Source organism: Cryptotermes secundus, unplaced genomic scaffold (genome assembly GCF_002891405.2).
Source record: "Cryptotermes secundus unplaced genomic scaffold, Csec_1.0 scaffold945, whole genome shotgun sequence".
In the NCBI taxonomy this organism is placed as follows: Eukaryota; Metazoa; Arthropoda; class Insecta; order Blattodea; family Kalotermitidae; genus Cryptotermes; species Cryptotermes secundus.
The window spans coordinates 171,333-185,792 of NW_019731584.1; the positions used below are offsets into that span (position 1 = coordinate 171,333).

General features: G+C 38.0%; 1 protein-coding gene across 7 annotated transcripts in view; it reads left to right on the forward strand.

The window, feature by feature from the left end:
• The window catches only part of LOC111867233 (WD repeat-containing protein 35), a 52,243-nt gene that overhangs the window by 33,380 nt on the left and 4,403 nt on the right, over positions 1-14,460 (forward strand). For all 7 annotated transcript variants that reach the window (XM_023856893.2, XM_023856891.2, XM_023856896.2 and 4 more), the window contains 6 exons: positions 305-508; positions 4,868-5,207; positions 9,381-9,593; positions 10,615-10,738; positions 11,627-11,764; positions 13,944-14,104. In XM_023856893.2, coding sequence (XP_023712661.1) covers positions 305-508; positions 4,868-5,207; positions 9,381-9,593; positions 10,615-10,738; positions 11,627-11,764; positions 13,944-14,104 — 1,180 coding nt within the window. The remainder of the gene's footprint in view (positions 1-304; positions 509-4,867; positions 5,208-9,380; positions 9,594-10,614; positions 10,739-11,626; positions 11,765-13,943; positions 14,105-14,460) is intronic.

Genomic DNA, 14,460 nt, shown 5'->3' on the forward strand with positions numbered 1-14,460 from the left:
TCTGAACAAAAGTTTGGAAAAATGTGTGATCATAAGTGACACTAAGATGCTAGCGGAACGAGTGCTAAACACAGACTGATGTAGCAAGCGCACAATCCGGGACTTCCCCTCTCGTCACTTGTTATGCGAAACGTCGCTCATTAAGAGTCATTTGTTTTGCTCATTATGCGAATTACTCGTTATGAGAGGTGCTCATTAAGCGAGGTTCCACTGTATCATTCTCCTATGAATTGTTCTTCACAAAATAGCTGTAGTTTTCAAATGATGTACATTATTCTATACAGAAAAAATTTGTTTTCCCAAGGCGATTGCTGGCTGAAGCAGCTGTCAAGCAGTTGGATCTGCCAACAGCTGAGGCTTCATTTGTTCGCTGCAGTGACTATCCAGGAATTCAGTTTGTGAAGCGCTTGCATAACATACATAATGATACACTGAAGAAAGCTGAAGTAGCAGCCTACTTCAAGAATTTTGATGAGGCAGAGAAACTTTACCTTGGGGTTGACAGAAGGTGAGTTGTGTGAGGAATTGGCAACAGCCCAGGAGAAGTGGGGGCAGTATAGCCATCTGTTCCTAAGAACCAAAAGTGTGTTGTTAAACTGAAATATATATCTGCAGTATTTTCGTAGATATATCAGAATATCCAAGTGTGTACAAGCTGCATTTTCCTCCCATAAATGTGAGCTGCCAGTGGCACAAGAATGAATATAAAATTTCACTCTTCTTTTTCTTTCATTGTTTTCTTCTTGCTCTTCCTCTTATGCTGTGCTGTAATATTTGATTTCAGATGTGGTCTTAACTGTTAGAGGTTTGTAAATTCTTATTTATACTGGCAGTGAAATTCCAGGGATAGACTATCTCATTACAAGATATCTACAGTCACAAGGCAGCAGAAAAATGCAGAAAAGCAAGCATGCCATAAATCTGCAGTTCCAATAACCAGATATCCCCAAAGACTTATGGTCACATTGCTGCTGTGATCAGCTTAAGTTATCACAACAAATTTACAGTAACTTTTTCCGTGCTATTAGCATATTATATCAGAGCCTCATCTGCATTGAATATTGCTAATGTTACATACCAGGCATGTCCAACTCGTCGATTGCGATCGACCGGTTGATTGCGGAACGATTTTTGGTCGATCTCATAGGCCTATAAGGAAATTATACGTGAAAAGCATGTAAATTCACTTGCAACATAATATGATTATATTCAGATTTTGAATGGAAAATACATCTTAGTCATTTCTGTTTTTCTGTTCTTATGTAACTTATGTGAAAGTTTCTTTACACTTGTGTTAAGTGAACTGTGGGGAAGTCCTTACTCTATCCTTATCATGTGAAATCTTATTTCAACACTCGTCGTCAGCCGCGTGTTTTGATGCAAGAGTGATCGACAGAACGTAATTCACTTCGTTCCCTCCCTCCAGTCAACTGTAAATCCCCATATGTTGAACTTACAAGTGAGACGTATTATTATATTAGCTGTTAGTGGAAATGCCTCGCTTTGCTGTGTATTGAACAAATACTGAGTCTGGAGATGAGCTCAGTGTAATCAAAGGGACAGTAGGTATTCTGCCCACGTTATTTTATTAATTTCAAAAGCGTCTGTGTGCGTGTGCCAGATAAAACAGTTACCTCAATATCGTGGAAAATTCAATGCCTCAGTATCCTTGGCAAAAAGGGTAATCTGGGACGTCATTATGTTGCTCTCCATAGCAATAAGTATGATGCTGATTTTCCACCCAAAAGTGAAATTCGTAAACTTAAGCTCAAAGAACTTAAATCGAAATTAGCTGCTCAACAACAGTTGATGGCAAAACCAAGGTCACTTTCTAACAATGCAACCAAATCATCCTTCAAGGTCAGCAATCTGATCGTTTCACTGAAGGAGAATTTGTAAAATAGCGTTTTTTTAAATAGCTTATAATCTTTTTGAAGAATTTAAAAATAAGAAAGAGATCATAGCTACTATTCAAGATCTTCAGTTATCAAGAAACACCATTGTGCAGCGAGTAGAAATTATGTGTGGAAACATCACTGAACAGTTGTTGAAAAATGTTTCCAGTTGTGTTGCTTTCTCCCTCCAACTGGATGAAGCTACAGACATCAGAGACACAGCCAAGTTATTAGTTGCTTTTACAACAAACATCATGTGTCGTGTTATTTTTACCAATATTTTTGCTTAAAGCGAGGTATGACGATAGGAGGGGGTGGTAGATCACTGGCAGTTTTGACACTAAAAAGTTTATCACAACCTGTTTGAAGTTGGAGATGCCTGTTATATACCATCACTGGAAGGAAGATTAAAATGTCCAAGTTTGAAAGAACACACAAAATGGAATGGAGAATTGCCATTTGGACTATAACTTCATGTTTGAGAAACTTATATCAGTGCTCATAATTCATCCTGATTGAATAATTACTAGCTTCAGCTGTGGACTGGTTCAAACTGACTCACTATTAGAGTTAGCAGTGTGCCTTTATGTTCATGGTTTTGAACCTTGAGTTTGTAATATCACAGGGTTAGTTGTGAAGTAGTTTAATGGTAGGTCAATATTAAGTTGTATTGTAGGAAATTGTAACAACACAGAGTGGCCACTGAGGTTACTTGATCCATGTTCTGGCAGAAGGATGAAGAGGGGTCTCTCGGATTTTCCTGTGCCATTTATTTCATCTTATTGCCCCTCTTTGAATGCTGAATGCATCATCCTCATATTCACCATATTATTCTCATACATGGTATCTATGTTTATCCCAGCAGTTTTTGTTCTTTCTCTGGGTTAATGTATTTGTAATACATTTACAATACCCCTGTCACACAATCAGTGATGTTTCATGTCTCTTTGATGCTGTCTCTTGGCTTCAATGTGACTTCCAACTTGCATGTCTCTATGGAGAACTCAGGAATGGAGGTTAAGTGAACTGCTCTCATTCCCTTTAAATGCAAGTCTAGGTGTGGAGCCTGGGCCATAGCTAGTACACCCACATATTCTACTGGTAGGAGCCCAGACAGCATAGCGACTTTGATGGTCACGCAAATAAGATGTAAAAGTTTGTGACGAAGATACATGAGTACAAACATTATGTTTATGGACATAACCATCATCTTGTCTTTCTCTAAAAACCATCCTGTTTTTTTTTCAAAACAGTGTTTTGGAGACTGGATTCTGTCTCCATCTTCAGTTGAAACCTATTCAGTTGGACCCAATCAATAGAGCTAGGCCCTGTCTCCCCATCTTGAAGCTGGCATAGTTGTCTGGAGATTGTTTGGTCATCACTGTAACAAGATGATAACATACTGCAGAAGGCTAACCACTTCGCTCTTCATTGTGAACATTTGTTCACTCACCCACCTTTGACCATTCTGTGCCATTGTGTTACAATTCCTTCACTCATTTCATTTTGTCTGTAAACTGCCGTGCATAATATACAATGGATTTCTGCATCACTCATGCTTTTAGCATGAAGAAAGTGGGTAAGAGCCAGAATTTCATAGGTGGCAGGACACATCATAACTCACTCTGTAGGGACAAGAACAAACACTAGATGACCAATTATGTGATGGTTTACAAGGCAATGAGTCATGTGACACTACCTCACATGCACAAGCTCTCCCTGCCCCTACATTAGTTGCCTAAAATAAACAGAGGTTACTTTCTGAGTATCCCTCATACTTAGCAATGTGTTTATTTCATGAAACATTTGTTTTGTGTCAGTAATACCAATAACTGCAGCCAATCTGAGTAATCCCTTATCAGACCTACTTACCCCATATATCCTACTAATGGACTTCATTGCTAACAATTTTCTGTACGAATCAGAGCTCACTTATGAAAGAGGTAGAACAATTTCTGTTGTATATGCTGTATGTAACCTAACTGTACTAAACATAAATACAAATACACAATTATATCAGGGATCCAGAACCTTATCTGTCCCAAAACTTTCTTTATACAATCCAGGCCTAACAGTCTACCTTGAATGGTCCATTCTTCCTGATCACTACCCTTTACATATTTGTGTTTCTATGAGTACACTATCTCCACACATCCAAACTGAATCCTCAGAGATGCTGTTTGGGTGGATTTCTCTTAGTCCACTATGTATGAGGACTGGGAATTTTGTGAGCAATGTAAACTGAACTGCTTCTTGTTATTTGTCTCCTTCATCCACTGACCTCATCATATCCCTGTCCATTGGTGGATGGATGCATGCATTCCATGTGGAAAACTTGATATTCTGCAAGTGCCCACCATGTGCATATTCTTGAAGGTTCATCTCTAGTCTTTCCCAGTTTATAAGTTGGATGTCATGGGAACAAATTATGGCATGTGTCAGGTATCCTGAGATTCGCTCAAAAGTTACAAAGAAATGCACTGGAAGAAAGAGGATGCACCTGTCCAGAATTTCTAAGAAACATTTTTAACTAAAGTTCCTTGGAGAATGTCAACTACTGTAGACTTGCAAGTGCCCAGAAGTTCATTTCAGCCACTCCAGAAACATCTGCCTTCTCATCTCTTGTAATTATACTTGTTTTTCCTCCACAGAGATCACTTCCAATGAGAGAGGCATTCATGTAAACCTATTTGTTTCTCAGTTTCATTTCTGGTATTACAATAACATTATGGGTGCAAAATAATCATTGCAGTTGATACAGCAACATAAATAATATGTGATACATCCTGTATTGTTTCCTGCTATTTTTCATTTCAGATTTACTATGTACTGCAATTTAATTGTGGTTAAAATTGACTGTTGTGTGCTGGCTTGGGAACCTATTCACCATTTGTAATACTGTGTCTGTGTGAAACCAAGTTCCAGATAAACTTTTACACCATGTTCCATTCATAACTATGTGTAATTCTCAGGGACCTGGCCATATCCTTACGTGAAAAGCTAGGGGATTGGTTCAGAGTGGTACAGCTGATGAAGATGGGATCTGGTGGCTCTGATGTCCAGATGGAAATTGCATGGAATTCCATAGGAGATTACTTTGCCGATCGTCAGAACTGGGAGGATGCAAGAGAATATTATGAGAAAGGTCGTAATCAGGAGCAGTTGGTTCACTGTTACTACATGCTAGAAGACTACACATCACTTGAGAACACCGTTGTCAACTTACCTGAAAATCATAATCTACTTCCATCCATAGCTGAGATGTTTGCATCTGTAGGAATGTGTGCTCAAGCTGTTACAGCATATATCAAGGTAACAATTTCTGTACATTTTTTGCACAGCAGTCATAAAATGAAGATGCAGTTTTCGTCAGTGTTTCATATCTAAAATTGCTGTATGAATTTTTATGACATTTGGGTACTGGGAGACAATGTGGTGTGACCAGTTTGTTTCCAGACTGTCTGCAGTGTGACATTACTGCAGTCTGCACAAATCTCCTTTGTTAGGTAGAGACAGAATAGAATATTCTGGGTCATTTGCCATTTAAAAGCTGCAACTTTCATTACTTTGAAGGAATACCTTTAAAAAAAAGGGTAATGCTATCCCTGTAACAGGCCATGGAGGCCCATAAACAAAAAACAAACAAACTCCGTGATTTCAGTCCGCAAGTAAACCATACTGTGGAGGCTCATAGGGTTGTGAAATGTCGAGGCTCCCACATTTTCTAGACAGTCAGCTGACAGATGGTGGTTAGAGGCTGTGTCAACCCCAGAGCCATAGTGTGGCTGGAAGGATTACTTAAATTAAAAAATGATCATTGGGAACTGAACCCATGACCGTCTAATGTGTGGCATAGTGCCTGAACCAACTATGGTACCACATGCTGCTGGGCTGATGGCGAGTGGGCTGACTGGCAAATTGTGAACATATCCCATAAAATTCAGGTGCCATCACATCCCACGATTGTTTCACAGACACATCAAAATGTTCCTGTTGTGATGGTAACACTGTCCTTGTGCTTCACTGAGCACCACACCATGAAGACAGATGGGGAAGTGGAAGTATAGTTCCATGCGTTCATAACATCGGTACTAGATGGACCTAAGTGATCACACCCAAGACCCCAAGGGATTGAGCCACTGCTAACTATTAGATAGAATCGCTGTGGACCCCAAAACCGATATTCATCCTATGACTGACAGAAAAGTCTCCTGCCCCCAGCCAAAAATCGAGGCAGGCTTGCTTGGTCATTCAGCCCGTAGTATAGCCACTATACCAACTGAGCTATTCTGTCTCCCCTGTTGTGACGCCTATGTACATATTCAACAGACGTATGAAACCAAATCACTGTGTTTCAAATCGAACAGTAAAACAAAATGCAACAAAAATACTTAAGTAAAATTTGACTAACTTCATGCAATTAAGAACTTCTCGAGAAGCCGTCGGTTGTACAGCTTCTTATGAACTTCCCAACATTTTACCGAACCTGAAGGTTCATAACCATGTTCAAAAGAGACATCCACTAGACCAAGGGTCTCCAAACTACGGCCGGCGATGTGATTTTATCTGGCCCGCAAAAGAATTCTGCAGAAATACGCCAATTGAACTAATTTTCCAATGAGTACTGGTAAATGCGATTCCGAGCTTATTGACCTGACATATTATGCTGCAGTTTGATCGCTTAACTGTGGAAAGGTTATTTCACACTTCTTTCAGCTCAGGAATGAAATTGATATATTTCTTACCGAGAAAAACCATCACAAACCACTTTTATCAGATACCAAGTGGTTTTGGAAATTAGCAGTTTTGCTGATCTGATGAACCATTTGAATTTAAAATTGCAGGGTGAAAATAACTTAGTCTGTGATTTATTTGCACTTATCAAGGCATTCAGAGCAAAGTTGATACTTCTGGAAAGCCAAGTGAAAAATTGTAACTTTGTTCATATGCTATACTGTGCAGAGTTGCATAAAAAGGGTGAAGCAGAATTTCCTTCCTCGTTTGCAAATTTAGTCATTTCAGATTTGAAAGAACAATTTCGGAAGCGATTTGCTGATTTGGATTCCAGTGCTCAGGAAATTAGATCATTTCAAAATCCGTTTGACTGTGATACTGCAGATGTCCCAAGTCAAATTCAATGGAAATTATTGAACTTCAGGAAAATTATCATATTAAAAGACAAATACAAGGAAGGAAATTTGATCAAATTTTATAAACTTCTGAACTCTAAGCAATTTCCAAATTTAAAGAAATTTGCTTGTAAATTTATCTCCATTTCTGGGAAGACATATCTGTGTGAACAAACTTTTTCCCAGATGAAGTACATCAAGTCAGAATACAGGACAAATTTATCCGATGAACATTTAAAGTCGCTACTTGTGATTAGCGTTTCAAAATTTGAACCTCAATTTAATCAGACTTTAAGAATGCAAAAAGAGTTCCATCATTCACATTAATTGTTTTATTATAATTTGTGATGGTAATATGAGCATTTGCTGCTACTGTCTGTTGTCATTAATATACGATAATTTATTCTCACATACTTTGTATTTTATGAAATTCTGTGCTTTCATTAAAACTCATATACCTAGAGTTATTAATTTCTCATTTTATCCGGCCCGTTGAAAGTGCTGAATTACCTAATGTGGCCCGCAGTTAGAAAAGTTTGGAGACCCCTGCACTAGACCCTTATCCTGAGCCAGATCAAGAAGGAATGCCTTAGGAAGTGAGATTATATGTTATGCCCTCTGCAAATTGCACTTCATCAGGAAATGGAAAATTTCAAAGAACACTGTATGTCCATCTAGTTGTGCTTTAAACTGCTAGAAACAGTGAAACTTGCTTTTGGAGAGGAAAGAATGAACATAACTCATATATTTCATTGGTTTTCAAAGTTCAAAGGAAGTGAATTCAGTAAGTCCATCCATAAGCAAAACAAATGAAAATACAGTGAAAATTAAGAACAGATGTGTCTCTAGCTGCAGTTTGGCTAATGAGGTGAAAATATTTGGATTATGCCAAAACATTTTGACCCCAAGATCCAAACATGCCACAGATTGCCACAGAATTCAAGCCTCATTGGCTGACAGATGAGCAGAAGCAGGTTTGGATCAGTGTGTGTGAAAACCTTCAGAAAAAACTTAAAGATTTGTATATAATTGCTTTCAATGGTCATTACAAAACTGGTGACTAAACTCAAGTTGGCATTCAGTGGCACTCCAGGAGAGGAAATTTGTTATCATCATGATTCAAGAAAAGTTACAGGCCAAGTTCAAAACACAGGACTCCTGTCAATGATTCCAACATTGGTGCAGTCACTGGACACATTGCATCAAGTCTCAAGGGGACAGCATAGAACAGAGGGTAAATATAGTTTCCCCCCCACCCACAGACATGGCTAATACAAAAGATGGGTACATTACACAAAATTACAGTTGATATTAAGGTCTCAAAATATATAGAACATTTTTTTCAGTATAACAAAATAAAAAATAAAATGTTATGTGTAATATATGGCATTATACTTTACATCAATAGATCTGTATTTTATTTAGGCCCAGTACTTTCCTGTATGCACAGTATGTTTATATTGAGGCACATGTGCGCAAAATTGCAAAGAATGCTTCTTATACACTTTTATTTCAAATATTTCCACTTCTCTTAAGTTTATACTTAAATATGTTTTGTCAGTGTTTAGGGCTCATGAAATGATCTAGTAGTTGTTAGTAGAAAATACAGTGTTTAAATTCTGTGTTAATATTAGTGCAAGGACATATTTTTCATCAAAGATTTTGTTGTAGTTTAAGTTAAACCCCTGGGCTTGAACTGAAATCATTTTGAAGGAGGAGACCAGTGTAGCTCTCATTTCCCATGGACAGTACTCAGTAACACTGATACTTATGTAGTTATTAAATGACATCTAGAGAGATACAAATTCTGGTTTCTTTTACTTCGTTTCTCAGGATTTTATTATTCTAGCTGTTTCCAGTCATGAGAGAGAGATAGAGGGGGGGAGGGGGAGGACCCCCCCACGTTAATTTCGATGATCCCAAGTCAAGTTTAGCATTCAAATCCACTGGTCCCCAAAGAAACTTTGAAAGGTGGTTTCACTGTATTTGGAAACATTGCAAAGTGAATATTAAAACGGGAAAATTGAACTAATTACAGAATGGAGAAAGTTACATAATGTGAAATTTGGTGATCTGTGGTCCTTTTTCTTGAAGATTATGAACTTCATGCACATAACTAAAATGGATGGAATGAGACTTTTGTGGAGACACCCATTGTAAAGTTGTTGCTTGGAAGACTCAGAAAAAGGTGGGATGGGACCATAGTGCTAGGTTAAGTCTTAGGAAATAGTGTGTTGTAATAATCATTGCACTTCTTATAATGTCTTGTAGCAGGCTTTGATGTTAGCAGCCTCCAACCGTTGGGACTTAATACTATAAAGCTAGTTTATTAGTGATCGCTAATGTGGATTTTCAGTGTGGACAAGTGAAGTCAGCTGTGGACACTTGTGTCAATCTGAATCAGTGGGATCAAGCTGTAGATCTGGCAAAGAAGTTTAAGTTGCCTGAAATTGGCAACCTGTTAGCTAAATATGCCTCTCACTTATTGGCAAAAGACAGATTACTTGAGGCTGTCGAATTGTACCGAAAAGCCAACCACTTCTTGGAGGCTGCCAAGCTTTTATACCAGGTATGTCAAATTACTGTTACCTATAAGGTGCTGATATCTCTTGGATTTGCTCTGGAGTTTTTGCATTAGCTCTTTCTTTGCCCTCATTTTAAGAGAATATATACAATGTTCATGCTTCAGATATCATGCTTCATTTAAGACGGAGTGATTTATATTTGCTTCATTTAAGATTTATAAGTGTTTTTCTTACATTATTGGTGTTTATTTCTATAAACAGGGCCTCTGCCAAATCAATCCAGCCTACTTTCCTTAATTTACAATATAATTTTATCTTTATTTCAGCCTCTTTTCCATTCAACCAGTTGAAAGATTTTTTTATGGAACATGGTATGATCCTACTCTGCCATTAAAGGCCTCCAGCCTGTGAATTTATTTTTACTTTTTTAATTAATGATGCCATCAGTGAGACAGACTATATAACATCAAGTGGTAGGAAGAATAGTAAATAATAAAATTGGAAAGGATTTAGTAGAAACAGTTGAAGCCTAATTTAAGGTACTGTCTTGCCTGTACGGACTGATGGAAACCATAATAAATCTTCCCATGACACCTGGCATCTGTGTCAAGATTATTTGAACCTGGGGCCTTCAAAATGTAAAACAGGAGTACTGTCCACTTGACTATGATGTACTTTTTAATTTCCTTCTTTCAGTAATAACATTGTGGTTGCTATGTTAACTTCCAAGTTTCTTTAATATAGGGACCTGAAAGTTTGATTGACTGCACTGTATTTGGTTTTTAGTTTGAAGGCAGTAACTAATGAACCGATGGAGCTAGGTATTGTGTGAAGTTTGTGTCAAGGTATATCTTTTTATTTGTTAACAGTTACACACATTGTAATGGTATGATATTTCTTGAGTTTATATCTGACAAATTGAACATGTTGGAGAATTTGTACCAGCAGAAATTATGCACAGAACTGGACTGTTAGTTTCTTACTAACCTCCAGTTATTTATCATGGAATTTTAAGGAAAGTGGGTGTTGTAGTTTGTCTATAATACTTGTTATAATTTTTTCCAGTTAGCTGAGGCAGAAGCCAAGAAAAAATCACAGCCTCTTAGAGTGAAGAAACTGTATGTACTTTCTGCACTACTTGTAGAAGAACATCAGCGGCACCTCAGACAGCAAGTGCAGGGCTTAGCAGGTGAGGTAGCTCAACTTTCTGAATATGAGTACAATGATGAGGTCAGTACTGGCCCAATTTTCATCTGAAGTGAGCCAAAAGGTAATTTGTCTTCATGGTGGAAACTACTTCCATTTTATAATGGTTGTAATGCTCTGTGTTATGTACTTTGCCATTTCATTTATTGAAATGTTCTTATCTCATTTAAAATTCTTGTGAATTGATTCTGTAAATAAATGTAGTAAAGTGAAAGTAAAGCTATCCCTGTACCAGGCCGTGAAGACCCATAGGGTTGTCAGATGTTGAGGGTCCCACATTATCTAGACAATCTGCTCAAATATGGCGGTAAGGTTGTCAGCCTTACGCGCCAGCCACGCTTTACTCCCCAGGAAAATTATTTAATTAATTCCTGGTACTCATTTCTCTTAAGAGGCTGAGTGAACTCCAGGGCCATAGTGCAGCTGGAAGGGTTAGGTCAATTGAAAAAAATCCAATGACCTCATCGGGACTTGAACCTGCGACCTTCTGGCTTGTCTATTAAAATTGTATCAGGAAATTAGGAATGTTCATATCCACCACAGTGTTCTGTCTTGAAGAAGCATTTAAATTAATCAGTGAGATGTCAAGGAAATAACCGATTGATAATGGTTTCTTGAAATTCTGACTACTTGGACTTTTGGATATAATTTAGTACAGATTTTTGTGCAGTAAGGAAGAACAAGAGAAGTTCGGCCTTCTTTGTTACATCCAGTAGTTCTTGTTGTACGTCTGTATGATAACACTAAAATTTACTCCTCCTCCTCCTACCCCCACCACCACCACCACCACCACCAGCAGAGCGTAAATCTTAAACATTTCTCTTGGATGACACTCTTCATGTCAAAAGTAACATATAGGTTTGTTTTGCAGGTGGAAAAAGCACACTGATGATGGGTCTATTGGAGAGTGATGGCAGGCTGGATGTAGATACCAAGATAATAGACAATGCATGGAAAGGGGCTGAAGCCTATCATTTCTTTATGTTAGCCCAGAGACAACTGTATGAAGGTACCCTTCTGTCTTCCTCAGAGTCTTTTTTTTTGGGGGGGGGGTTGCTCTCAGTCTTGGAAATCACCATACAAAATTATGTAAGATTTGAGGTTTTCATGATATGACTATGAAGAGTGCCATCTTCTGGGATGTGGCACCGTGTAGATCCTGTGTGAAGATGGAGGCGGTATGTTCCTCCAAAACATCGGTTCACACAGGATCTGCATGGCGTCACATCCCAGAAGACGGCATTCTTCACCTTCCAGAACTCATCAACCATAAAGATGTTCTTCTTAAAATGATTTTTGCACGTAAGCTATGCATTGTATGTACACTGAAATCCTGATTTATTTTTCCTGCATTTAGTGAAATTCTTTAGTTAGTTTTGTGACTCCAGCTGGAGCCCCATGTAAACAGAGTGTTAGTTAAGATTTAAAAGTTTGTGATGATTGTATATTAATACAAATATTGTGTTTCTGGACATTAACCATCATCCTGTTTTTATTTTAAACACCATATTTTTATTTATAACACGTTTTGGAGACTGGATTCTGTCTCTGTCTCCAGGTGGAACGTACTCAATTGGGCCCAATCAACAGAGTACCTATCTCCAGATATAGGACTGGAGATAGGGTCTAATCTATATGGGTTGGGCCCAGCTGAGGTTCCATCCGAAGATGGAGACAGAATCCAGTCTCCGAAATGTTGTGTTATAAATAAAAACAGGAAATGGATAATGTCCAGGAACACAATAGTTGTATTAGATAATCATATTTAGCAAATTTTGATTTAGTAGGTAACCTGCATTCTGAGTAGAAAAAAATGACCATCCACTGTGTGTTTATTGAAAAGCAATTAATAATGGAATTTTCTGTCTGCTGGAATTTGTTACTACACAGCCATAATGTCTCGTGACTGAAGATGACCATAAGCTAAGGCCATCCGGGTTATGGCATCATAATTGCTGTGATTCTTAACTGAGGTTCTTTCAGTGTTGACTTTATATGGCATTAATTAATTTAGAGGCTAAAATTATTTTAACTTAATTATATAGAGTGAGTTTTTAAGAGGAGTATAGCTGCAAATATATTGAATAAGCAGTTGAGGACATCTGACAAGGAGTAGTCCTCCAGATTAGGGGTTGGGCACGGGCCTAACAACTCCTCAGTGTAAAAAGTAAGCTTGTTACCAGGTGGGACTGAAATTAAAGAGGACATATCAGCTGTTGGTCTATGCTGATGATGTGAATCTACTGGGTGATAATATAGATAACACAAGGAAGAACACAGAAACTTTAATTGATGCTAGTAAGAAGGTCGGTCTACAAGTAAACACAGAGAAAAATAAGTATATGTTGCTGTCTTGTCACCAAAATGCAGGGCAAAATCATGACATAATGATAGGCAACAGATGTTTTGAAAATATGGCATAGTTCAAATATTTGGGAATGATGATAACAGATCGAACCCTGATTGAGAAGGAAATTAAGAGGAGATTGGACTCGAGTAATGCTTGCTACCATTCAGTCCAGAGCCTTTTGTCTTCTCGTCTTCCATCTAAAAATGTAAAAATTAGAATATACAAAACTCTGATTTTGCCTGTGGTTCTGTATGGGTGTGAAACTTGATCTCTGACATTAAGGGAGGAACATAGACTGAGGGTGTTTGAGAACAGGGTGTTGAGGAGAATATTTGGACTGAAGAGAAATGAAGTGATGGGAGGTTGGAGAAAACTTCATAATGAGGAGCTTCATAACTTGCACACTTCTCCAAATATAATTGGAATGATCAAGTCAAGGAGGATGAGTTGGGTGGGGCATGTAGCACAAATGGGGAGCAGGAGGAATGCATATTGGATGTTGGTGGGAAAGTCTGAAGGAAAAAGACTACTAAGAAGACCAAGATCTTGGAGAGATAGGATGGGTTGTTATGGTTTGAATTGATCTGGCTCAGGACAGTGACCAGTGGAGGGCTCTTGTGAACACGGCAATGAACCTTTAGGTTCCATAAAATGCTGGGAAGTTCTTGAGTAGCTTCACAATTGGCAGCTTCTCAAGAATGGCTCAGCTTCATGAGTGAAGTTTTATATAATTTTGCTTAATTTACATTTAGTGAAAACCTCAATCTAATGGAAGGAAAGCCATTACCCAGAGACAGTCTAAACAGGGATTTTATTGCATCATGAATATCTTTTCCAGGTTATGTAGATGCAGCCATGAAAACAGCTCTCCACTTGAGGGAATATGAAGATATTTTAGAGACAGAAGATATTTATTGTATTTTGGCTTTAGCAAGTTGTGCCAACAGAGCATTTGGAACTTGTTCAAAGGCGTTTATCAGGCTTGAATCACTTGAGAAAGTAAGTAACAGAATAAATGTTATTCTACTTTCCATGCTGACCTACTTGAAGATGACATGTATTGTATAGATGTGTCCCCCTTCTGTAACAGAATTGATTACTTCTTACTAAATTATGTAACCTTGCACATTTTATAAGATGTCCAATTTACACATTTGCCATTACATTCAACTGGCCACAGGGGTAAAGCAGCCAGAGCATCAAACTGAATACTGTCCATTCAGGAACAGACTTATTCCATTATCCTTATTCTGCTTTGTGATATGGTGCTTAGGTTTAAGATAACTTTACTTTTCAGTTTTATCATTGTATATGCGGGTGGCAAGCTTACTTGTGAAACTAGTTTTCCACCCATC